This window comes from Notothenia rossii (genome assembly GCF_949606895.1).
Source record: "Notothenia rossii genome assembly, chromosome: 2".
NCBI classification, from domain to species: domain Eukaryota; kingdom Metazoa; phylum Chordata; class Actinopteri; order Perciformes; family Nototheniidae; genus Notothenia; species Notothenia rossii.
The window spans coordinates 96,128,824-96,154,459 of NC_136904.1; the positions used below are offsets into that span (position 1 = coordinate 96,128,824).

At 38.8% G+C, this 25,636-nt stretch overlaps 1 protein-coding gene across 1 annotated transcript in view; it reads right to left on the reverse strand.

Moving 5' to 3' along the window:
• LOC307030603 (myosin light chain kinase, smooth muscle-like) overlaps positions 1-25,636 on the reverse strand; it is a 94,875-nt gene that overhangs the window by 14,177 nt on the left and 55,062 nt on the right. Inside the window, exons 16-23 of the mRNA XM_079667111.1 lie at positions 20,634-20,681; positions 19,953-20,080; positions 19,330-19,483; positions 18,907-19,097; positions 15,528-15,639; positions 14,409-14,441; positions 14,228-14,318; positions 1,548-1,751 (exon numbers count right to left, since the gene is read on the reverse strand). Coding sequence (XP_079523237.1) covers positions 1,548-1,751; positions 14,228-14,318; positions 14,409-14,441; positions 15,528-15,639; positions 18,907-19,097; positions 19,330-19,483; positions 19,953-20,080; positions 20,634-20,681 — 961 coding nt within the window. The remainder of the gene's footprint in view (positions 1-1,547; positions 1,752-14,227; positions 14,319-14,408; positions 14,442-15,527; positions 15,640-18,906; positions 19,098-19,329; positions 19,484-19,952; positions 20,081-20,633; positions 20,682-25,636) is intronic.

A 25,636-nucleotide genomic window follows, 5' to 3' on the forward strand; every position in this document is an offset into this window, starting at 1 on the left:
TCATTTATGTTTATGTTCGCTGAATTGACATGAAAGCACTGACAAATATGAATATACTGTATTCAACTTCATTAAAACGTTATTAACTTGCCCAAACTCAGTAATTCACAAAAAAGAGGTTTATTTGTAATGAAGCCTCGTCACCATGGGCAAACAGGCTATAATATTATATTCCCCCTCTGTTAACAAGAGATACTGTAGTAGCCTATGTTGCGGACTCTTTGTGTAAAACTAATTGCCCATCGGAATGTGTGGAGGATGTCTCCCATGGGGGATGGGACATTAACCCTAACCCATTTCTTACATGCAGGGCAGCATTGCCGGTCTAAAAGGGTCTCTAGAAATATCAAGCATTTAATTAAAGTTTTAAAAACAGTGACAGGTTAAAATCAGAGGTGGAAGAAGTATTCAGATTATTTACCTAGGTAAAAAGATGTCTTAGAAGCAAATGTCCTGAATTCAAAATTGTCAATAGCCCAAGTGAAAAGTATTATCATCTGAAAGTAAAATTAATAATTAAGTTATTAGTATTCATTATTATTATTATTTACTTATATTTAGAAATACTCCGATGTAATTATTGATGCATAAATGTGTTCATCCATTCAATGTGGCATCTGCTATAATGGGGTTAATGTATGATATTACTTAATAATACAATACATTACTGTATAAAACATGATAATGTATGAGTTGATTTACTTCGATCTACTGTACTGTGTACTCCACAACAATATTACAAAACATATACTGCACATTAAAGCAAACTATTGTAAAGGTAAAGGTATGAGCATACAAAATAAACAAGTGTAAAAATGTACATTATTATGATGATTATTTAATATATAAAGACTATATATTATTGAATTACAATTAAGATAATAGGATTAGATATACTGTATTTGATCTAAAACATTGATGTTTTTTCGTTATAGTAGCCTGTGAAAACCATAACAAATAAGTGATTAAATGTTACAGTATTCAGCAAACACAACTGCAGAGCTGCAAACATTGCAAACAGACTAAGTTCTACAACACCCAGTTGTCTTTGTGTATTTGTGAATGAAGCGCCATCTCATGGTTAAATCCTGTAATTGAACAAATGGGGCAATTTGGCAACGCCCTCTAGCAATTTGGCAACACCCCCAGCCACTGGGATCCGCTGGGCTTTTGGTTGGAATCCGCTGGGTGGAGTCCTATCTGTGTGGAGTGCTACATCTGTAGACTTTATGTACTACTTTGTATTTGTATTTCTGTTTGTTATTATATATGTTGCATTGTTGGTGGAGCTCAGGTCAGAAGAATTTCATTGCCATTTCTCCACTGAAGCGGCTGAGCATCTGATGATAAAACCTTTGAATCTTTAGAATTTTGATTCTGTTTAAAATCCCTAAAAACGCAGTGTTTACATACATCTCAGAATTTGACTTTTTTCTCAAAATCTTATTTTTTTATCAGAAATCAATTTATTTTATCAGAATGGAAGAATTTGAACTTTTTGATTTTTTAAAATATTTGTTGACGTTTCCCAGAATGTTTTTACGTACATCTCGAGCACCATGACGATGTCAGACTTCCCCTCAAAGGCATCGATGCACTGAACCAGTTTGGGGTGATGGAGGCTATTCATGATGCTGATCTCGTGCCGAACGTTATCTTTCTCCTTCGCCGAATACGCCTTGATGAACTTCCCCGCCCAGACCTTTTTTGTTGCCTTCTCAACCAGTTTGAAGACCTGACCAAACTTCCCCCTGTAACACAAGAGAGAAGAAGGTTTCTCACCTGAGGTAATACATCAAGAGGGAGAGAAGTAGGAACATTTCCTCATAGACTTCTATACAATCTGAGGTAATAAAGAATGAGAGAAGTAGGAACATTTCCTCATAGACTTCTCTACAATCTGAGGTAATAAAGAGAGAGAGAGAAGTAGGAACATTTCCTCATAGACTTCTCTACAATCTGAGGTAATAAAGAGAGAGAGAGAAGTAGGAACATTTCCTCAGAGACTTCTATACAATCTGAGGTAATAAAGAGAGAGAGAAGTAGGAACATTTCCTCAGAGACTTCTATACAATCTGAGGTAATAAAGAGAGAGAGAAGTAGGAACATTTCCTCAGAGACTTCTATACAATCTGAGGTAATAAAGAATGAGAGAAGTAGGAACATTTCCTCATAGACTTCTCTACAATCTGATTTAATAAAGAGAGAGAGAAGTAGGAACATTTCCTCATAGACTTCTATACAATCTGAGGTAATAAAGAGAGAGAGAGAAGTAGGAACATTTCCGTATAGACTTCTATACAATCTGAGGTATAGGAACATTTCCTCAGAGACTTCTCTACAATCTGAGGTAATAAAGAGAGAGAGAAGTAGGAACATTTCCTCAGAGACTTCTATACAATCTGAGGTAATAAAGAATGAGAGAAGTAGGAACATTTCCTCATAGACTTCTCTACAATCTGATTTAATAAAGAGAGAGAGAAGTAGGAACATTTCCTCATAGACTTCTCTACAATCTGAGGTAATAAAGAGAGAGAGAGAAGTAGGAACATTTCCGTATAGACTTCTATACAATCTGAGGTATAGGAACATTTCCTCATAGACTTCTCCACAATCTGAGGTAATAAAGAGAGAGAGAGAAGTAGGAACATTTCCTCATAGACTTCTATACAATCTGAGGTAATAAAGAGAGAGAGAGGGAGGAACATTTCCTCATAGACTTCTATACAATCTGAGGTAGTAAAGAGAGAGAGAAGTAGGAACATTTCCTCATAGACTTCTATACAATCTGAGGTAGTAAAGAGAGAGAGAAGTAGGAACATTTCCTCATAGACTTCTCTACAATCTGATTTAATAAAGAGAGAGAGAAGTAGGAACATTTCCTCATAGCCTTCTCTACAATCTGAGGTAATGTATAGAGAGAGAGAAGTAGGAACATTTCCTCATAGACTTCTCTACAATCTGAGGTAATGTATAGAGAGAGAGAAGTAGGAACATTTCCTCATAGACTTCTCTACAATCTGAGGTAATAAAGAGAGAGAGAAGTAGAAACATTTCCTCATAGACTTCTCCATAATCTGAGGTAATACATAGAGAGAGGAGTAGGAACCTTTCCTCATAGACTTCTCTACAATCTGAGGTAATAAAGAGAGAGAGAAGTAGGAACATTTTCTCATAGACTTCTCTACAATCTGAGGTAATAAAGAGAGAGAGAAGTAGGAACATTTCCTCATAGACTTCTCTACAATCTGAGGTAATAAAGAGAGGGAGAAGTAGGAATATTTCCTCATAGACTTCTCTACAATCTGAGGTAATAAAGAGAGAGAGAGGTAGGAACATTTCCTCATAGACTTCTATACAATCTGAGGTAATAAAGAGAAAGAGAGAAGTGGGAATATTTCCTCAGACTTCTCTACAATCTGAGGTAATCAAGAGAGAGAGAAGTAGGAATATTTCCTCATAGACTTCTCTACAATCTGAGGTAATAAAGAGAGAGAGAGGTAGGAACATTTCCTCATAGACTTCTATACAATCTGAGGTAATAAAGAGAAAGAGAGAAGTGGGAATATTTCCTCAGACTTCTCTACAATCTGAGGTAATCAAGAGAGAGAGGAGTAGGAACCTTTCCTCATAGACTTCTCTACAATCTGAGGTAATAAAGAGAAAGAGAAGTAGGAACATTTCCTCATAGACTTCTCTACAATCTGAGGTAATAAAGAGAGAGAGAGAAGTAGGAACATTTCCTCATAGACTTCTTTACAATCTGAGTTAATAAAGAGAGAGAGAGAAGTAGGAACATTTCCTCATAGACTTCTCTACAATCTGAGGTAATAAAGAGAGAGAGAAGTAGGAACATTTCCTCATATACTTCTCTACAATCTGAGGTAATAAAGAGAGAGAGAAAAGTAGGAACATTTCCTCATAGACTTCTCTACAATCTGAGGTAATAAAGAGAGAGAGACGTAGGAACATTTCCTCATAGACTTCTTTACAATCTGAGTTAATAAAGAGAGAGAGAGGTAGGAACCTTTCCTCAGACTTCTCTACAATCCGAGTTAATAAATAGAGAGAGACGTAGGAACATTTCCTCATAGACTTCTATACAATCTGAGGTAATAAAGAGAGAGAGACGTAGGAACATTTCCTCATAGACTTCTCTACAATCTGAGTTAATAAAGAGAGAGAAAGGGAGGAACATTTCCTCAGACTTCTCTACAATCTGAGGTAATAAAGAGAGAGAGAAGTAGGAACATTTCCTCATAGACTTCTCTACAATCTGAGGTAATAAAGAGAGAGAGAAGTAGGAACATTTCCTCATAGACTTCTCTATAATCTGAGGTAATAAAGAGAGAGAAGTAGGAACATTTCCTCATAGACTTCTCTACAATCTGAGGTAATAAAGAGAGAGAGAAGTATGAACATTTCCTCATAGACTTCTCTACAATCTGAGGTAATAAAGAGAGAGAGAAGTAGGAACATTTCCTCATAGACTTCTATACAATCTGATTTAATAAAGAGAGAGAGAAATAGGAACATTTCCTCATAGACTTCTCTACAATCTGAGTTAATAAAGAGAGAGAGAGAAGTAGGAACATTTCCTCATAGACTTCTCTACAATCTGAGGTAATAAATAGAGAGAGACGTAGGAACATTTCCTCATAGACTTCTATACAATCTGATTTAATAAAGAGAGAGAGAGAAGTAGGAACATTTCCTCATAGACTTCTCTACAATCTGAGGTAATAAATAGAGAGAGACGTAGGAACATTTCCTCATAGACTTCTATACAATCTGATTTAATAAAGAGAGAGAGAAGTAGGAACATTTCCTCATATATTTCTCTACAATCTGAGGTAATAAAGAGAGAGAGACGTAGGAACATTTCCTCATAGACTTCTCTACAATCTGAGTTAATAAAGAGAGAGAAAGGTAGGAACATTTCCTCAGACTTCTCTACAATCTGAGGTAATAAAGAGAGAGAGAAGTAGGAACATTTCCTCATAGACTTCTCTACAATCTGAGGTAATAAATAGAGAGAGACGTAGGAACATTTCCTCATAGACTTCTATACAATCTGATTTAATAAAGAGAGAGAGAAGTAGGAACATTTCCTCATATATTTCTCTACAATCTGAGGTAATAAAGAGAGAGAGAAGTAGGAACATTTCCTCATATATTTCTCTACAATCTGAGTTAATAAAGAGAGAGAAGTAGGAACATTTCCTCAGACTTCTCTACAATCTGAGGTAATAAAGAGAGAGAGAGAAGTAGGAACATTTCCTCATAGACTTCTATACAATCTGATTTAATAAAGAGAGAGAGAAGTAGGAACATTTCCTCATATATTTCTCTACAATCTGAGTTAATAAAGAGAGAGAAGTAGGAACATTTCCTCAGACTTCTCTACAATCTGAGGTAATAAAGAGAGAGAGAGAAGTAGGAACATTTCCTTATAGCCTTCTATACAATCTGAGGAAATAAAGAGAGAGAGAAGTAGGAACATTTCCTAATAGACTTCTCTACAATCTGAGGTAATAAAGAGAGAGAGAAGTAGGAACATTTCCTCATAGACTTCTCTACAATCTGAGTTAATAAAGAGAGAGAGAAATAGGATCATTTCCTCATTGGCTTCTCTACAATCTGAGGTAATAAAGAGAGAGAGAAGTAGGAACATTTCCTAATAGACTTCTCTACAATCTGAGGTAATAAATAGAGAGAGACGTATGAACATTTCCTCATAGACTTCTCTACAATCTGAGGTAATAAAGAGAGAGAGAAGTAGGAACATTTCCTCAGACTTCTCTACAATCTGAGGTAATAAAGAGAGAGAGAAGTAGGAACATTTCCTCAGACTTCTCTACAATCTGAGGTAATAAAGAGAGAGAGAGAAGTAGGAACATTTCCTTATAGCCTTCTATACAATCTGAGGAAATAAAGAGAGAGAGAAGTAGGAACATTTCCTAATAGACTTCTCTACAATCTGAGGTAATAAAGAGAGAGAGAAGTAGGAACATTTCCTCATAGACTTCTCTACAATCTGAGTTAATAAAGAGAGAGAGAAATAGGATCATTTCCTCATTGGCTTCTCTACAATCTGAGGTTATAAAGAGAGAGAGACGTATGAACATTTCCTCATAGACTTCTCTACAATCTTAGGTAATAAATAGAGAGAGACGTATGAACATTTCCTCATAGACTTCTCTACAATCTGAGGTAATAAAGAGAGAGAGAGAAGTAGGAACATTTCCTAATAGACTTCTCTATAATCTGAGGTAATAAATAGAGAGAGACGTATGAACATTTCCTCATAGACTTCTCTACAATCTGAGGTAATAAATAGAGAGAGACGTATGAACATTTCCTCATAGACTTCTCTACAATCTGAGGTAATAAAGAGAGAGAGAAGTAGGAACATTTCCTCATAGACTTCTCTAAAATCTGAGGTAATAAATAGAGAGAGACGTAGGAACATTTCCTCATAGACTTCTATACAATCTGAGGTAATAAAGAGAGAGAGACGTAGGAACATTTCCTCAGACTTCTCTACAATCTGAGGTTATAAAGAGAGAGACAAGTAGGAACATTTCCTAATAGACTTCTATACAATCTGAGGTAATAAAGAGAGAGAGAAGTAGGAACATTTCCTCATAGACTTCTATACAATCTGAGGTAATAAAGAGAGAGAGAAGTAGGAACATTTCCTCATAGACTTCTCTACAATCTGAGTTAATAAAGAGAGAGAGAGGTAGGAACATTTCCTCAGACTTCTCTACAATCTGAGGTAATAAAGAGAGAGAGAAGTAGGAACATTTCCTGATAGACTTCTCTACAATCTGAGGTAATAAAGAGAGAGAGAAGTAGGAACATTTCCTCATAGACTTCTCTAAAATCTGAGGTAATAAATAGAGAGAGACGTAGGAACATTTCCTCATAGACTTCTATACAATCTGAGGTAATAAAGAGAGAGAGACGTAGGAACATTTCCTCAGACTTCTCTACAATCTGAGGTTATAAAGAGAGAGACAAGTAGGAACATTTCCTAATAGACTTCTATACAATCTGAGGTAATAAAGAGAGAGAGAAGTAGGAACATTTCCTCATAGACTTCTATACAATCTGAGGTAATAAAGAGAGAGAGAAGTAGGAACATTTCCTCATAGACTTCTCTACAATCTGAGTTAATAAAGAGAGAGAGAGGTAGGAACATTTCCTCAGACTTCTCTACAATCTGAGGTAATAAAGAGAGAGAGAAGTAGGAACATTTCCTGATAGACTTCTCTACAATCTGAGGTAATAAAGAGAGAGAGAAGTAGGAACATTTCCTCATAGACTTCTCTACAATCTGAGGTAATAAAGAGAGAGAGAAGTAGGAACATTTCCTCAGACTTCTCTACAATCTGAGGTAATAAAGAGAGAGAGAAGTAGGAACATTTCCTGATAGACTTCTCTACAATCTGAGGTAATAAAGAGAGAGAGAAGTAGGAACATTTCCTCATAGACTTCTCTACAATCTGAGGTAATAAAGAGAGAGAGAGGTAGGAACATTTCCTCAGACTTCTCTACAATCTGAGGTAATAAAGAGAGAGAGAAGTAGGAACATTTCCTGATAGACTTCTCTACAATCTGAGGTAATAAAGAGAGAGAGAAGTAGGAACATTTCCTAATAGACTTCTCTACAATCTGAGGTAATAAAGAGAGAGAGAGAGAAGTAGGAACATTTCCTCATAGACTTCTCTACAATCTGAGGTAATAAAGAGAGAGAGAGAGAAGTAGGAACATTTCCTCATAGACTTCTCTACAATCTGAGGTAATAAAGAGAGAGAGAAGTTGGAACATTTCCTCATAGACTTCTCTACAATCTGAGGTTATAAAGAGAGAGAGAAGTAGGAACATTTCCTAATAGACTTCTCTACAATCTGAGGTAATAAAGAGAGAGAGAGAGAAGTAGGAACATTTCCTCATAGACTTCTCTACAATCTGAGGTAATAAAGAGAGAGAGAAGTTGGAACATTTCCTCATAGACTTCTATACAATCTGAGGTAATAAAGAGAGAGAGAAGTAGGAACATTTCCTCATAGACTTCTATACAATCTGAAGTAATAAAGAGAGAGAATATTAGGAACATTTCCTCATAGACTTCTCTACAATCTGAGGTAATAAAGAGAGAGAGAAGTAGGAACATTTCCTCATAGACTTCTATACAATCTGAGGTAATAAAGAGAGAGAGAAGTAGGAACATTTCCTCATAGACTTCTCTACAATCTGAGGTAATAAAGAGAGAGAGAAGTAGGAACATTTCCTCATAGACATCTCTACAATCTGAGGTAATAAAGAGAGAGAGAAGTAGGAACATTTCCTCATAGACTTCTCTACAATCTGAGGTAATAAAGAGAGAGAGAAGTAGGAACATTTCCTCATAGACTTTTCTACAATCTGAGGTAATAAAGAGAGAGAGAAGTAGGAACATTTCCTCATAGACTTCTATACAATCTGAGGTAATAAAGAGAGAAGTAGGAACATTTCCTCATAGACTTCTCTACAATCTGAGGTTATAAAGAGAGAGAGAAGTAGGAACATTTCCTCATAGACTTCTCTACAATCTGAGGTAATAAAGAGAGAGAGAAGTAGGAACATTTCCTCATAGACTTCTATACAATCTGAGGTAATAAAGAGAGAAGTAGGAACATTTCCTCATAGACTTCTCTACAATCTGAGGTAATAAAGAGAGAAGTAGGAACATTTCCTCATAGACTTCTATACAATCTGAGGTAATAAAGAGAGAAGTAGGAACATTTCCTCATAGACTTCTATACAATCTGAGGTAATAAAGAGAGAAGTAGGAACATTTCCTCATAGACTTCTATACAATCTGAGGTAATAAAGAGAGAAGTAGGAACATTTCCTCATAGACTTCTCTACAATCTGAGGTAATAAAGAGAGAGAGAAGTAGGAACATTTCCTCATAGACTTCTCTATAATCTGAGGTAATAAAGAGAGAAAGAAGTAGGAACATTTCCTCATAGACTTCTCTATAATCTGAGGTAATAAAGAGAGAGAGAAGTAGGAACATTTCCTCATAAACTTCTATACAATCTGAGGTAATACAGAGAGAGAAAGGTAGGAACATTTCCTCAGACTTCTCTACAATCTGAGGTAATAAAGAGAGAGAGAAGTAGGAACATTTCCTCATAAACTTCTGTACAATCTGAGGTAATAAAGAGAGAGAAAGGTAGGAACATTTCCTCAGACTTCTCTACAATCTGAGGTAATAAAGAGAGAGAGAAGTAGGAACATTTCCTCACAGACTTCTCTACAATCTGAGGTAATAAAGAGAGAGAGAGAAGTAGGAACATTTCCTCATAGACTTCTCTATAATCTGATTTAATAAAGAGAGAGAGAAGTAGGAACATTTCCTCATATATTTCTCTACAATCTGAGGTAATAAAGAGAGAGAGACGTAGGTACATTTCCTCATAGACTTCTCTACAATCTAAGTTAATAAAGAGAGAGAAAGGTAGGAACATTTCCTCAGACTTCTCTACAATCTGAGGTAATAAAGAGAGAGAGAAGTAGGAACATTTCCTCATAGACTTCTCTACAATCTGAGGTAATAAAGAGAGAGAGAGAAGTAGGAACATTTCCTCAGACTTCTCTACAATCTGAGGTAATAAAGAGAGAGAGAGAAGTAGGAACATTTCCTTATAGCCTTCTATACAATCTGAGGAAATAAAGAGAGAGAGAAGTAGGAACATTTCCTAATAGACTTCTCTACAATCTGAGGTAATAAAGAGAGAGAGAAGTAGGAACATTTCCTCATAGACTTCTCTACAATCTGAGTTAATAAAGAGAGAGAGAAATAGGATCATTTCCTCATTGGCTTCTATACAATCTGAGGTTATAAAGAGAGAGAGAAGTAGGAACATTTCCTAATAGACTTCTCTACAATCTGAGGTAATAAAGACAGAGAGAGAAGTAGGAACATTTCCTCATAGACTTCTATACAATCTGAGGTAATAAATAGAGAGAGACGTAGGAACATTTCCTCATAGACTTCTCTACAATCTGAGGTAATAAAGAGAGAGAGAGAAGTAGGAACATTTCCTCATAGACTTCTCTACAATCTGAGGTAATAAAGAGAGAGAGAGAGGTAGGAACATTTCCTCATAGACTTCTATACAATCTGAGGTAATAAATAGAGAGAGACGTAGGAACATTTCCTCATAGACTTCTCTACAATCTGAGGTAATAAAGAGAGAGAGAAGTAGGAACATTTCCTCATATACTTCTCTAAAATCTGAGGTAATAAATAGAGAGAGACGTAGGAACATTTCCTCATAGACTTCTATACAATCTGAGGTAATAAAGAGAGAGAGAAGTAGGAACATTTCCTCAGACTTCTCTACAATCTGAGGTTATAAAGAGAGAGACAAGTAGGAACATTTCCTAATAGACTTCTATACAATCTGAGGTAATAAAGAGAGAGAGAAGTAGGAACATTTCCTCATAGACTTCTATACAATCTGAGGTAATAAAGAGAGAGAGAAGTAGGAACATTTCCTCATAGACTTCTCTACAATCTGAGGTAATAAAGAGAGAGAGACGTAGGAACATTTCCTCAGACTTCTCTACAATCTGAGGTTATAAAGAGAGAGACAAGTAGGAACATTTCCTAATAGACTTCTATACAATCTGAGGTAATAAAGAGAGAGAGAAGTAGGAACATTTCCTCATAGACTTCTATACAATCTGAGGTAATAAAGAGAGAGAGAAGTAGGAACATTTCCTCATAGACTTCTATACAATCTGAGGTAATAAAGAGAGAGAGAAGTAGGAACATTTCCTCAGACTTCTCTACAATCTGAGGTTATAAAGAGAGAGAAGTAGGAACATTTCCTCATAGACTTCTCTACAATCTGAGTTAATAAAGAGAGAGAGAGAGAAGTAGGAACATTTCCTAATAGACTTCTATACAATCTGAGGTAATAAAGAGAGAGAGAAGTAGGAACATTTCCTCATAGACTTCTATACAATCTGAGGTAATAAAGAGAGAGAGAAGTAGGAACATTTCCTCATAGACTTCTCTACAATCTGAGGTAATAAAGAGAGAGAGAGAGAAGTAGGAACATTTCCTCATAGACTTCTCTACAATCTGAGGTAATAAAGAGAGAGAGAGAGAAGTAGGAACATTTCCTCATAGACTTCTATACAATCTGAGGTAATAAATAGAGAGAGAAGTAGGAACATTTCCTAATAGACTTCTCTACAATCTGAGGTAATAAAGAGAGAGAGAGAGAAGTAGGAACATTTCCTCATAGACTTCTCTACAATCTGAGGTAATAAAGAGAGAGAGAGAGAAGTAGGAACATTTCCTCATAGACTTCTATACAATCTGAGGTAATAAATAGAGAGAGAAGTAGGAACATTTCCTCATAGACTTCTATACAATCTGAGGTAATAAAGAGAGAGAATATTAGGAACATTTCCTCATAGACTTCTATACAATCTGAGGTAATAAAGAGAGAGAGAAGTAGGAACATTTCCTCATAGACTTCTATACAATCTGAGGTAATAAAGAGAGAGAATATTAGGAACATTTCCTCATAGACTTCTATACAATCTGAGGTAATAAAGAGAGAGAGAAGTAGGAACATTTCCTCATAGACTTCTATACAATCTGAGGTAATAAAGAGAGAGAGAAGTAGGAACATTTCCTCATAGACTTCTATACAATCTGAGGTAATAAAGAGAGAGAATATTAGGAACATTTCCTCATAGACTTCTATACAATCTGAGGTAATAAAGAGAGAGAGAAGTAGGAACATTTCCTCATAGACTTCTATACAATCTGAGGTAATAAAGAGAGAGAATATTAGGAACATTTCCTCATAGACTTCTATACAATCTGAGGTAGTAAAGAGAGAGAGAAGTAGGAACATTTCCTCATAGACTTCTATACAATCTGAGGTAGTAAAGAGAGAGAGAAGTAGGAACATTTCCTCATAGACTTCTATACAATCTGAGGTAATAAAGAGAGAGAGACTTAGGAACATTTCCTCAGACTTCTCTACAATCTGAGGTTATAAAGAGAGAGAAGTAGGAACATTTCCTCATAGACTTCTCTACAATCTGAGTTAATAAAGAGAGAGAGAGAGAAGTAGGAACATTTCCTAATAGACTTCTATACAATCTGAGGTAATAAAGAGAGAGAGAAGTAGGAACATTTCCTCATAGACTTCTATACAATCTGAGGTAATAAAGAGAGAGAGAAGTAGGAACATTTCCTCATAGACTTCTCTACAATCTGAGGTAATAAAGAGAGAGAGAAGTAGGAACATTTCCTCATAGACTTCTCTACAATCTGAGGTAATAAAGAGAGAGAGAGAAGTAGGAACATTTCCTCATAGAATTCTATACAATCTGAGGTAATAAATAGAGAGAGAAGTAGGAACATTTCCTAATAGACTTCTCTACAATCTGAGGTAATAAAGAGAGAGAGAGAGAAGTAGGAACATTTCCTCATAGACTTCTCTACAATCTGAGGTAATAAAGAGAGAGAGAGAGAAGTAGGAACATTTCCTCATAGACTTCTATACAATCTGAGGTAATAAATAGAGAGAGAAGTAGGAACATTTCCTCATAGACTTCTATACAATCTGAGGTAATAAAGAGAGAGAGAAGTAGGAACATTTCCTCAGACTTCTCTACAATCTGAGGTAATAAAGAGAGAGAGAAGTAGGAACATTTCCTCATAGACTTCTCTACAATCTGAGGTAATAAAGAGAGAGAGAAGTAGGAACATTTCCTCATAGACTTCTCTACAATCTGAGGTAATAAAGAGAGAGAGAAGTAGGAACATTTCCTCAGACTTCTCTACAATCTGAGGTAATAAAGAGAGAGAGAAGTAGGAACATTTCCTCATAGACTTCTCTACAATCTGAGGTAATAAAGAGAGAGAGAAGTAGGAACATTTCCTCATAGACTTCTCTACAATCTGAGGTAATAAAGAGAGAGAGAAGTAGGAACATTTCCTCATAGACATCTCTACAATCTGAGGTAATAAAGAGAGAGAGAAGTAGGAACATTTCCTCATAGACTTCTCTACAATCTGAGGTAATAAAGAGAGAGAGAAGTAGGAACATTTCCTCATAGACTTTTCTACAATCTGAGGTAATAAAGAGAGAGAGAAGTAGGAACATTTCCTCATAGACTTCTCTACAATCTGAGGTAATAAAGAGAGAGAGAAGTAGGAACATTTCCTCATAGACTTCTCTACAATCTGAGGTAATAAAGAGACATAGAAGTAGGAACATTTCCTCATAGACTTCTATACAATCTGAGGTAATAAAGAGAGAAGTAGGAACATTTCCTCATAGACTTCTATACAATCTGAGGTAATAAAGAGAGAAGTAGGAACATTTCCTCATAGACTTCTCTACAATCTGAGGTTATAAAGAGAGAGAGAAGTAGGAACATTTCCTCATAGACTTCTCTACAATCTGAGGTAATAAAGAGAGAGAGAAGTAGGAACATTTCCTCATAGACTTCTCTACAATCTGAGGTAATAAAGAAAGAAATAGGAACATTTCCTCATAGACTTCTCTATAATCTGAGGTAATAAAGAGAGAGAGAGAGAAGTAGGATTATTTCCTCATAGACTTCTCTACAATCTGAGGTAATACAGAGAGAGAGAGAAGTAGGAACATTTCCTCATAGACTTCTCTATAATCTGAGGTAATAAAGAGAGAGAGAGAGAAGTAGGAACATTTCCTCATAGACTTCTCTACAATCTGAGGTAATAAAGAGAGAGAGAGAAGTAGGAACATTTCCTCATAGACTTCTCTACAACCTGAGGTAATAAAGAGAGAGAGAAGTAGGAACATTTCCTCATAGACTTCTCTACAATCTGAGGTAATAAAGAGAGAGAGAAGTAGGAACATTTCCTCACAGACTTCTCTACAATCTGAGGTAATAAAGAGAGAGAGAGAAGTAGGAACATTTCCTCATAGACTTCTCTATAATCTGAGGTAATAAAGAGAGAAGTAGGAACATTTCCTCATAGACTTCTCTATAATCTGAGGTAATAAAGAGAGAGAGAAGTAGGAACATTTCCTCATAGACTTCTATACAATCTGAGGTAATAAAGAGAGAGAGAAGTAGGAACATTTCCTCATAGACTTCTCTACAATCTGAGGTTTTTATTGTAAGTGTTAAGGTGTGAAAGCCTTACGTTCCCAGCCTCTCCTCCACGTCGTACAGCTCCTTCACCTTCAAGTCCGTCCGGATGGAAACGTCTCTGTAATCCGGTTCTTTCTCCGAGTCTGAACACACAAAAGGTCAGAGGTTAAACTGCTGGAGGTCGATTGATGTCGTGTTAATGTTTTTATTTAATAAATAGGAAGTGAGAGTACCTTCATCCTCCTCCTCCACCTCGGCCTCGTCATCTGTGAGACGAACCAAACAGCAGTTAGTTCAGTTAGTCTCTTTAGTTCACTTTCACATGGATGGTAGTTGAATGAAAGTTAGTTGAATGGACTTAGTGCTGGTTACATGGAGTCAGGACCATAGATACTGAGCGTCAATGGGAACGAATATTTTCAGGCAATTCTCTGAACATTCAAATGAAGCTCTATCTGAGTGTTTCCCCGATCAGTCACCTGATTTTGTAATAGTTTATATAAGTGGTCAACTAAAAAACATTAAAAGTATTTTATCGTTGACTTTCATTATAAAATCTGAAACTGTTCACAGGAAATCTCTGACTACAAAAAAGTAATTTAATTATTGAAAATGTTCTGGTCAAATCCAACACAAGAGACCTAACAAAGAACATAACACAATTTATTTAAAATAACAATAATTTAACAAATAAATAATAATAATTAGAAAGAAACCTTAAAAATGACCAAACATGTTGAAAACTAACACAAGGAGAACAAAGTTACTAAAAAAATACAGAAAAATACTACAAATAAAAGCTAAATTACCAAAATAGATGCAAAAAGCCACCTCAAAATGACCACCAGGAGGTGCAAATAACGAACCCAAAACCACTAGAAGGTGACTCTCTAAAACTCGATGTGTCACCCTTATAAACACCCATTATCATTAGTGTCACACAGAAACAAACAACAACAACAACACCAACAACCAGGATCTATTTAATTGCTCTTGCCACTGCTCTGTTAGAGTACAGTTGTATTTTCATGCTGCAGTGTTTATTGTATTTTTGTAACTGGCACAACAATTTCCTTCAGGATAAATACAGTCTTCTCTTATCTGGAGGAGTTTCCTCACCGTTGTCCACCAGCCCCACAGCATAGCTCAAAATAAATGTAAACAATCCCAGAGATACAAAAATATCCCAAGCTACCAGAAAATAAATGCAAAACCACTATAAGGAGTCACTAAAGAACCGCACAAAGACCACAAGGAGGTGCAGATAATAAACAGGCTCTAAGACTCCACCGTATAAACCCCTGTTATTATTCGTGTCACACAGAAACAAACAACAACAACAGTTTCCTCACCGTTGTCCACCAGCCCCACGGTGACGGGCGTAGACTCGGCGCTCGGCTCTCCAACTCCGTACATGTTCTCCGCTCGGACACGAAACTTATACTGCCGCTCGGGAAGAAGGTCCTGGAGACGGAGAACATTTCATATATCCTCAGTTCATGGAGAGACGTTCACATTCTCAGGATACCGATCCTAACCACCTGAAGCTTTTCTAACGTTTCAGGTTGTTGACATTTTGAAGGAACTTTTTTTGACCGGGTTTTTATTAGTTTGTACTTTTTTGACAATAACATTTTGTTAAGCACATGTTTAAAGATCATACTGTTTCTCATCGATATATCCCAGGTCTCAGATATATCCAGAGCCTGTGTCTGATTGGCTGAAACACCAATCAGATTATTGCAGCATTACCCATAATCCCCTCTGTTTCAGCCCTGTTTCCAAAGTGCTGATTCTCTGTCTGTTACATTAGATGAAAATAAGGAGCCCCTCCCCACGCCCCTCTTAGAGAGACATCTGGTTACAAAGAACTCAATGGTGCTCTAGGAGGAGATTCAGGTGATAAGGGGGGGGGCGGAGTTACCTTGGTTGCTGATTGGCTAATGGTTACACAAGACAACACATCGCTATGACATCATCAAGTGGCCAAAATCTGATCAGCTCATTTTCAGACAGGTTTTTATAGAAATGGCTCAAAAAGAGAGAGAATCTCAGAGGGGACACATGTTGATGTAGAAGAGACATGAAGAAGAGGGGACGTATGTTGATGTAGAAGAGACATGAAGAAGAGGGGACACATGTTGATGTAGAAGAGACATGAAGAAGAGGGGACACATGTTGATGTAGAAGAGACATGAAGAAGAGGGGACACATGTTGATGTAGAAGAGACATGAGGAAGAGGGGACACATGTTGATGAAGAAGAGACATGAAGAAGAGGGGACACATGTTGATGTAGAAGAGACATGAAGAAGAGGGGACACATGTTGATATAGAAGAGACATGGAGAAGAGGGGACACATGTTGATGTAGAAGAGACATGAGGAAGAGGGGACACATGTTGATGTAGAAGAGACATGGAGAAGAGGGGACACATGTTGATGAAGAAGAGCCATGAAGAAGAGGGGACACATGTTGATGTAGAAGAGACATGGAGAAGAGGGGACACATGTTGATGTAGAAGAGACATGGAGAAGAGGGGACACATGTTGATGTAGAAGAGACATGAAGAAGAGGGGACACATGTTGATGTAGAAGAGACATGGAGAAGAGGGGACACATGTTGATGTAGAAGAGACATGAGGAAGAGGGGACACATGTTGATGTAGAAGAGACATGGAGAAGAGGGGACACATGTTGATGTAGAAGAGACATGAGGAAGAGGGGACACATGTTGATGTAGAAGAGACATGAAGAAGAGGGGACACATGTTGATGTAGAAGAGACATGAAGAAGAGGGGACAGATGTTGATGTATAGGAGACATGGAGAAGAGGGGACACATGTTGATGTAGAAGAGACATGAAGAAGAGGGGACACATGTTGATGTAGAAGAGACATGGAGAAGAGGGGACACATGTTGATGTAGAAGAGACATGAAGAAGAGGGGACACATGTTGATGTAGAAGAGACATGAAGAAGAGGGGACACATGTTGATGTAGAAGAGACATGATGAAGAGGGGACACATGTTGATGTAGAAGAGACATGAAGAAGAGGGGACACATGTTGATGTAGAGGAGACATGGAGAAAAGGGGACACATGTTGATGTAGAAGAGACATGAAGAAGAGGGGACACATGTTGATGTATGAGAGACATGAAGAAGAGGGGACACATGTTGATGTAGAAGAGACATGAAGAAGAGGGGAAACATTTTGATGTATGAGAGACATGAAGAAGAGGGGACACATGTTGATGAAGAGGGGACACATGTTGATGTAGAAGAGACATGAAGAAGAGGGGACACATGTTGATGTAGAAGAGACATGAAGAAGAGGGGACACATGTGAATGTAGAAGAGACATGAAGAAGAGGGGACACATGTTGATGTAGAAGAGACATGAAGAAGAGAGGACACATGTTGATGTAGAAGAGACATGAAGAAGAGGGGACACATGTAGATGTAGAAGAGACATGGAGAAGAGGGGACACATGTTGATGTAGAAGAGACATGAAGAAGAGGGGACACATGTTGATGTAGAAGAGACATGGAGAAGAGGGGACACATGTTGATGTAGAAGAGACATGAAGAAGAGGGGACACATGTTGATGTAGAAGAGACATGAAGAAGAGGGGACACATGTTGATGTAGAAGAGACATGAAGAAGAGGGGACACATGGTGATGTAGAAGAGACATGAAGAAGAGGGGACACATGTTGATGTAGAAGAGACATGAAGAAGAGGGGACACATGTTGATGTAGAAGAGACATGAAGAAGAGGGGACACATGTTGATGAAGAAGAGACATGAAGAAGAGGGGACACATGTTGATGTAGAAGAGACATGAAGAAGAGGGGACACATGTTGATGTAGAAGAGACATGAAGAAGAGGGGACACATGTTGATGTAGAAGAGACATGAAGAAGAGGGGACACATGTTGATGTATGAGAGACATGAAGAAGAGGGGACACATGTTGATGTAGAAGAGACATGAAGAAGAGGGGACACATGTTGATGTATGAGAGACATGAAGAAGAGGGGACACATGTTGATGTATGAGAGACATGAAGAAGAGGGGACACATGTTGATGTATGAGAGACATGAAGAAGAGGGGACACATGTTGATGTAGAAGAGACATGAAGAAGAGGGGACACATGTTGATGTATGAGAGACATGAAGAAGAGGGGACACATGTTGATGTATGAGAGACATGAAGAAGAGGGGACACATGTTGATGTAGAAGAGACATGAAGAAGAGGGGACACATGTTGATGTATGAGAGACATGAAGAAGAGGGGACACATGTTGATGTATGAGAGACATGAAGAAGAGGGGACACATGTTGATGTAGAAGAGACATGAAGAAGAGGGGACACATGTTGATGTATGAGAGACATGAAGAAGAGGGGACACATGTTGATGTAGAAGAGACATGAAGAAGAGGGGACACATGTTGATGTAGAAGAGACATGAAGGAGAGGGGACACATGTTGATGTAGAAGAGAAATGAAGAAGAGGGGACACATGTTGATGTATGAGAGACATGAAGAAGAGGGGACACATGTTGATGTATGAGAGACATGAAGAAGAGGGGACACATGTTGATGTAGAAGAGACATGAAGAAGAGGGGACACATGTTGATGTATGAGAGACATGAAGAAGAGGGGACACATGTTGATGTATGAGAGACATGAAGAAGAGGGGACACATGTTGAATAGCCCCTCACCTGCACGTTGTAGGAGGTGCTGTTGCAGGAGGCCAGGTGCCCCCACTCCCCCCCCACAGAGTCCCAGACCTCCAGGTTGTAGGACTGGACGGCGCTGCCTCCATCGTAGGTCGGGCCGTACCAAGAGAGTGTGAGGGTGGACCTGCGCACGTCTGAGGAGGCAGGGACCCTCGCTGGGGGGTCCGGTTTATCTGGAGAGGAGAGAGGATATTAAAAGAGAGAACACTGACACCTACAGGCTGATGTGTGAGTTACACTTGGTGGACAGAGCTGCAGGAACGAGACTTCAAACCCTGACACAAGCTAGCGTTAGGCTATAAAGGAAATACAGCACCGTCACCTGACTTCATGTAAACATGCCTTCTCTCCTGATGTATTGCCTCAGATATTACAGATAGTTTTAGAAAACAAAGAGCATTGTACCAACGATGGTGAGGTTGAGCGCGGCCTGGCGCAGGCTGTAGATGTTCCTCAGCTCGATGGTGTAACAGCCGCAGTGTTCCTGCTGTCCGCTGCTGATGGTCAGCTTACTGCTGCTATCACTGCTCTCTATGGAGATATCTGAGGCCTCCTGGATCTACACACACACACACACACACACACACACACACACACACACACACACACACACACACACACACACACACACACACACACACACACACACACACACACACACACACACACACACACACACACACACACACACACACACACACACACACACACACACACACACACACACACACACGGTAGTAAACTATCTCCATTTTCATTTGTTCATCATTTTATTGTTTGCATATTTTGTTTCTGACCTGCAGAACTACACACTATGCCTGTTGTCTCATGCATTGTGTGTGTGTGTGTGTGTGTGTGTGTGTGTGTGTGTGTGTGTGTGTGTGTGTGTGTGTGTGTGTGTGTGTGTGTGTGTGTGTGTGTGTGTGTGTGTGTGTGTGTGTGTGTGTGTGTGTGTGTGTGTGTGTGTGTGTGTGTGTGTGTGTGTGTGTGTGTGTGTGTGTGTGTGTGTGTGTGTGTGTGTGTCTCACTGGTTTCCTGAACTTCAGCCAGGTGCAGGTGATGGGAGGAGCTCCAGAGAACTTGCAGAGGATCTCCACCTTCTCTCCCGCTAAGATCTTCATGTCCTCGGGGAAGTGCAGGATCTGAGGAGGAACGGCTGATACACACGGAGGCATGACCAATATATACAACAACAACAACAACAACAACAACAACAACAACAACAAATGTATTCATTTAATATGAGTCGTTATGGAAAATAATGAAAATTATAGTTTTGAAAATGTTTATTTTAATAAACCACTAAATCTATAAAACCTTTTAATCATTATATATATTAATGATGTCAGAAATCATTTGTTTCTCTATTTGTTTCTAATCATTATTATTATTCAATATGTATAACACACAAACAGCGCACACACAGTGCACACACACACACACACACACACACACACACACACACACACACACACACAGACACACACACACACACACAGACAGACAGACAGACAGATAGACAGACAGACACAGTGCACACACAGTGCACATGAATAGATAAAACGTGTGTGTGTGTGTGTGTGTGTGTGTGTGTGTGTGTGTGTGTGTGTGTGTGTGTGTGTGTGTGTGTGTGTGTGTGTGTGTGTGTGTGTGTGTGTGTGTGTGTGTGTGTGTGTGTGTGTGTGTGTGTGTGTGTGTGTGTGTGTTACCTTGTTTTGGAGGAGTCTTGGTGGTTGGTTTCTTTATTCTGGCTTCACCTGAAACACAATAATAATTAACAAATTGTTTAATTCTTCTTTATCTTTCTCCTCTGCTCTTCCTTTGTTTACTTCCTGAACACAGTGACATCACTATGGAACACCTGCACTCCTATTGGCTAGCGCTCAAACACATTGTACCTGACAGTACATACTGATATACACCTGAACATCAGCAGGAGAGGACTCTTTAAAGCAGAGACACTACATACTGATATACACCTGAACATCAGCAGGAGAGGACTCTTTAAAGTAGAGACACTACACACTGATATACACCTGAACATCAGCAGGAGAGGACTCTTTAAAGTAGAGACACTACATACTGATATACACCTGAACATCAGCAGGAGAGGACTCTTTAAAGTAGAGACACTACATACTGATATACACCTGAACATCAGCAGGAGAGGACTCTTTAAAGTAGAGACACTACATACTGATATACACCTGAACATCAGCAGGAGAGGACTCTTTAAAGTAGAGACACTACATACTGATATACACCTGAACATCAGCAGGAGAGGACTCTTTAAAGTAGAGACACTACATACTGATATACACCTGAACATCAGCAGGAGAGGACTCTTTAAAGTAGAGACACTACATACTGATATACACCTGAACATCAGCAGGAGAGGACTCTTTAAAGTAGAGACACTACATACTGATATACACCTGAACATCAGCAGGAGAGGACTCTTTAAAGTAGAGACACTACATACTGATATACACCTGAACATCAGCAGGAGAGGACTCTTTAAAGTAGAGACACTACATACTGAAATACACCTGAACATCAGCAGGAGAGGACTCTTTAAAGTAGAGACACTACCTACTGATATTAACCTGAACATCAGTAGGAGAGGACTCTTTAAAGTAGAGACACTACCTACTGATATTAACCTGAACATCAGCAGGAGAGGACTCTTTAAAGTAGAGACACTACATACTGATATACACCTGAACATCATCAGGAGAGGACTCTTTAAAGTAGAGACACTACATACTGATATACACCTGAACATCAGCAGGAGAGGACTCTTTAAAGTAGAGACACTACATACTGAAATACACCTGAACATCATCAGGAGAGGACTCTTTAAAGTAGAGACACTACCTACTGATATTAACCTGAACATCAGCAGGAGAGGACTCTTTAAAGTAGAGACACTACATACTGATATACACCTGAACATCAGCAGGAGAGGACTCTTTAAAGTAGAGACACTACCTACTGATATACACCTGAACATCAGCAGGAGAGGACTCTTTAAAGTAGAGACACTACATACTGATATACACCTGAACATCAGCAGGAGAGGACTCTTTAAAGTAGAGACACTACATACTGATATACACCTGAACATCAGCAGGAGAGGACTCTTTAAAGTAGAGACACTACATACTGATATACACCTGAACATCAGCAGGAGAGGACTCTTTAAAGTAGAGACACTACATACTGACATACACCTGAACATCAGCCGGAGAGGACTCTTTAAAGTAGAGACACTACATACTGATATACACCTGAACATCAGCAGGAGAGAACTCTTTAAAGTAGAGACATTACATACTGATATACACCTGCATATCAGCAGGAGAGGACTCTTTAAAGTAGAGACACTACATACTGATATACACCTGAACATCAGCAGGAGAGGACTCTTTAAAGTAGAGACACTACATACCGATATACACCTGAACATCAGCAGGAGAGGACTCTTTAAAGTAGAGACACTACATACTGATATACACCTGAACATCAGCAGGAGAGGACTCTTTAAAGTAGAGACACTACATACCGATATACACCTGAACATCAGCAGGAGAGGACTCTTTAAAGTAGAGACCCTACATACTGATATACACCTGAACATCAGCAGGAGAGGACTCTTTAAAGTAGACACACTACATACTGATATACACCTGAACATCAGCAGGAGAGGACTCTTTAAAGTAGAGACACTACATACTGATATACACCTGAACATCAGCAGGAGAGGACTCTTTAAAGTAGAGACACTACATACCGATATACACCTGAACATCAGCAGGAGAGGACTCTTTAAAGTAGAGACACTACATACTGATATACACCTGAACATCAGCAGGAGAGGACTCTTTAAAGTAGACACACTACATACTGATATACACCTGAACATCATCAGGAGAGGACTCTTTAAAGTAGAGACCCTACATACTGATATACACCTGAACATCAGCAGGAGAGGACTCTTTAAAGTAGAGACCCTACATACTGATATACACCTGAACATCAGCAGGAGAGGACTCTTTAAAGTAGAGACACTACATACTGATATACACCTGAACATCAGCAGGAGAGAACTCTTTAAAGTAGAGACATTACATACTGATATACACCTGCATATCAGCAGGAGAGGACTCTTTAAAGTAGAGACACTACATACTGATATACACCTGAACATCAGCAGGAGAGGACTCTTTAAAGTAGAGACACTACATACCGATATACACCTGAACATCAGCAGGAGAGGACTCTTTAAAGTAGAGACACTACATACTGATATACACCTGAACATCAGCAGGAGAGGACTCTTTAAAGTAGAGACACTACATACCGATATACACCTGAACATCAGCAGGAGAGGACTCTTTAAAGTAGAGACCCTACATACTGATATACACCTGAACATCAGCAGGAGAGGACTCTTTAAAGTAGACACACTACATACTGATATACACCTGAACATCAGCAGGAGAGGACTCTTTAAAGTAGAGACACTACATACTGATATACACCTGAACATCAGCAGGAGAGGACTCTTTAAAGTAGAGACACTACATACCGATATACACCTGAACATCAGCAGGAGAGGACTCTTTAAAGTAGAGACACTACATACTGATATACACCTGAACATCAGCAGGAGAGGACTCTTTAAAGTAGACACACTACATACTGATATACACCTGAACATCATCAGGAGAGGACTCTTTAAAGTAGAGACCCTACATACTGATATACACCTGAACATCAGCAGGAGAGGACTCTTTAAAGTAGAGACCCTACATACTGATATACACCTGAACATCAGCAGGAGAGGACTCTTTAAAGTAGACACACTACATACTGATATACACCTGAACATCAGCAGGAGAGGACTCTTTAAAGTAGAGACCCTACATACTGATATACACCTGAACATCAGCAGGAGAGGACTCTTTAAAGTAGAGACCCTACATACTGATATACACCTGAACATCAGCAGGAGAGGACTCTTTAAAGTAGAGACCCTACATACTGATATACACCTGAACATCAGCAGGAGAGGACTCTTTAAAGTAGACACACTACATACTGATATACACCTGAACATCAGCAGGAGAGGACTCTTTAAAGTAGAGACATTAGATACTGATATAGCAGGAGAGGACTCTTTAATTCAATGTCCCCTGGTATTTAAAGAATGGTGGGTTTTAACCCCAGCGTGAACCCTATGTGCTCAATCTGCAGTGTGGGTGTATGTGCGTGTGTATGTTCCTGTAGAGAGAGCAGCTTCTTAAAAAGGAGACATGTTTAATCTGCAGCAAGAAGTCAAACAAAGTCTGAGAGGAGGCTGAAACAAGGCCTTAAAAGGCAGTGCGGCTCAGAGAGACTGAACCTCCTCCTCCTCCTCCTCCTTCTGTCAGCTCAGATCTGAAGCTCTGCAGCCGGGAAACCAGGATCCAGCTTTCATTAATGAGGATCTTTTGGTTAATGAACTCTTTTTCTATGACTATAAGGGATGATAACGACACGGCCACGACAAAAAACAAACACTAAATGAACAAAAGGGGTAGAACATGTTCAAAAAGAGACACACAACTTCCAAAATTACACAAAAAGTCTGTATGGAGATAAAAAAGTTGAGAAAAGACAAAAACATGACAACAGAAATACACAAAAAGAGACACACAATAACCAAAAAGGGAGCAACTTCAACAAAATACACAAAAATGCACTACAAAGAGACTCAAGATGACCGAAAAGGAGACACAAAATGTCCACAAAGAACAAAAATTACAAAAGACAAAATGACTAGAAAAGAGACACAAGATGGACGAAAAAAAGTGTGTGAGGTGTAGCCTAACTTAGCACAAAGATTGCCCCCAGGGGGAAACTGCTAGTCTAGCAAAATCATCAAATGGCACATGGTTTCCAAAATAAATAAATGTTTAAATGTAAAGCAGGTTTGTATTGCACAATAAGCCCAAACATTAGCATGCTAGCTGTGCCAAATGTCCCAGAATCCCCTGCTCACTGCACTTAGCCATCTAGCATCCACATTTCCAAAACAAATAGAGCGCCTTTTCACATACACGCACGCCCACCCACCCACCCACCCACCCACCCACACACACACACACACACACACACACACACACACACACACACACACACACACACACACACACACACACACACACACACACACACACACACACACACACACACACACACACACACACACACACACACACACACACACACACACACACACACACACACACACACACACACACACACACACACACACACACAAACAGAGGAAGGATTAATAGTTGGATCATAAAGATAAGAGCAGATTTTCCACTGCGAGCCGAAGGCAGAAATGCACATAAGCTCCATTTATCCCAGTGAAATTCCACCATTCACACACGTTGAAAAAAAAAAAATACATCTCATGCTCTCCTTTATAACTGTGAGCATGCTGCTGCTGTCAGGAAGCTAAACTGGTTTTGTTCTACAACCTAAAATACCTCAGTAAATACCCCACTGGTGGATTTAAAAACAGACGTCATCACGCCCAACCTTAGCCTCCTTTAGCTTAGCGGTGGTGACGTGAAGTCATGTGACCGTGCTGTAGTTCCTTTATAGCCCAACATTAGCCTCCTTTAGCTTAGCGGTGGTGACGTGAAGTCATGGG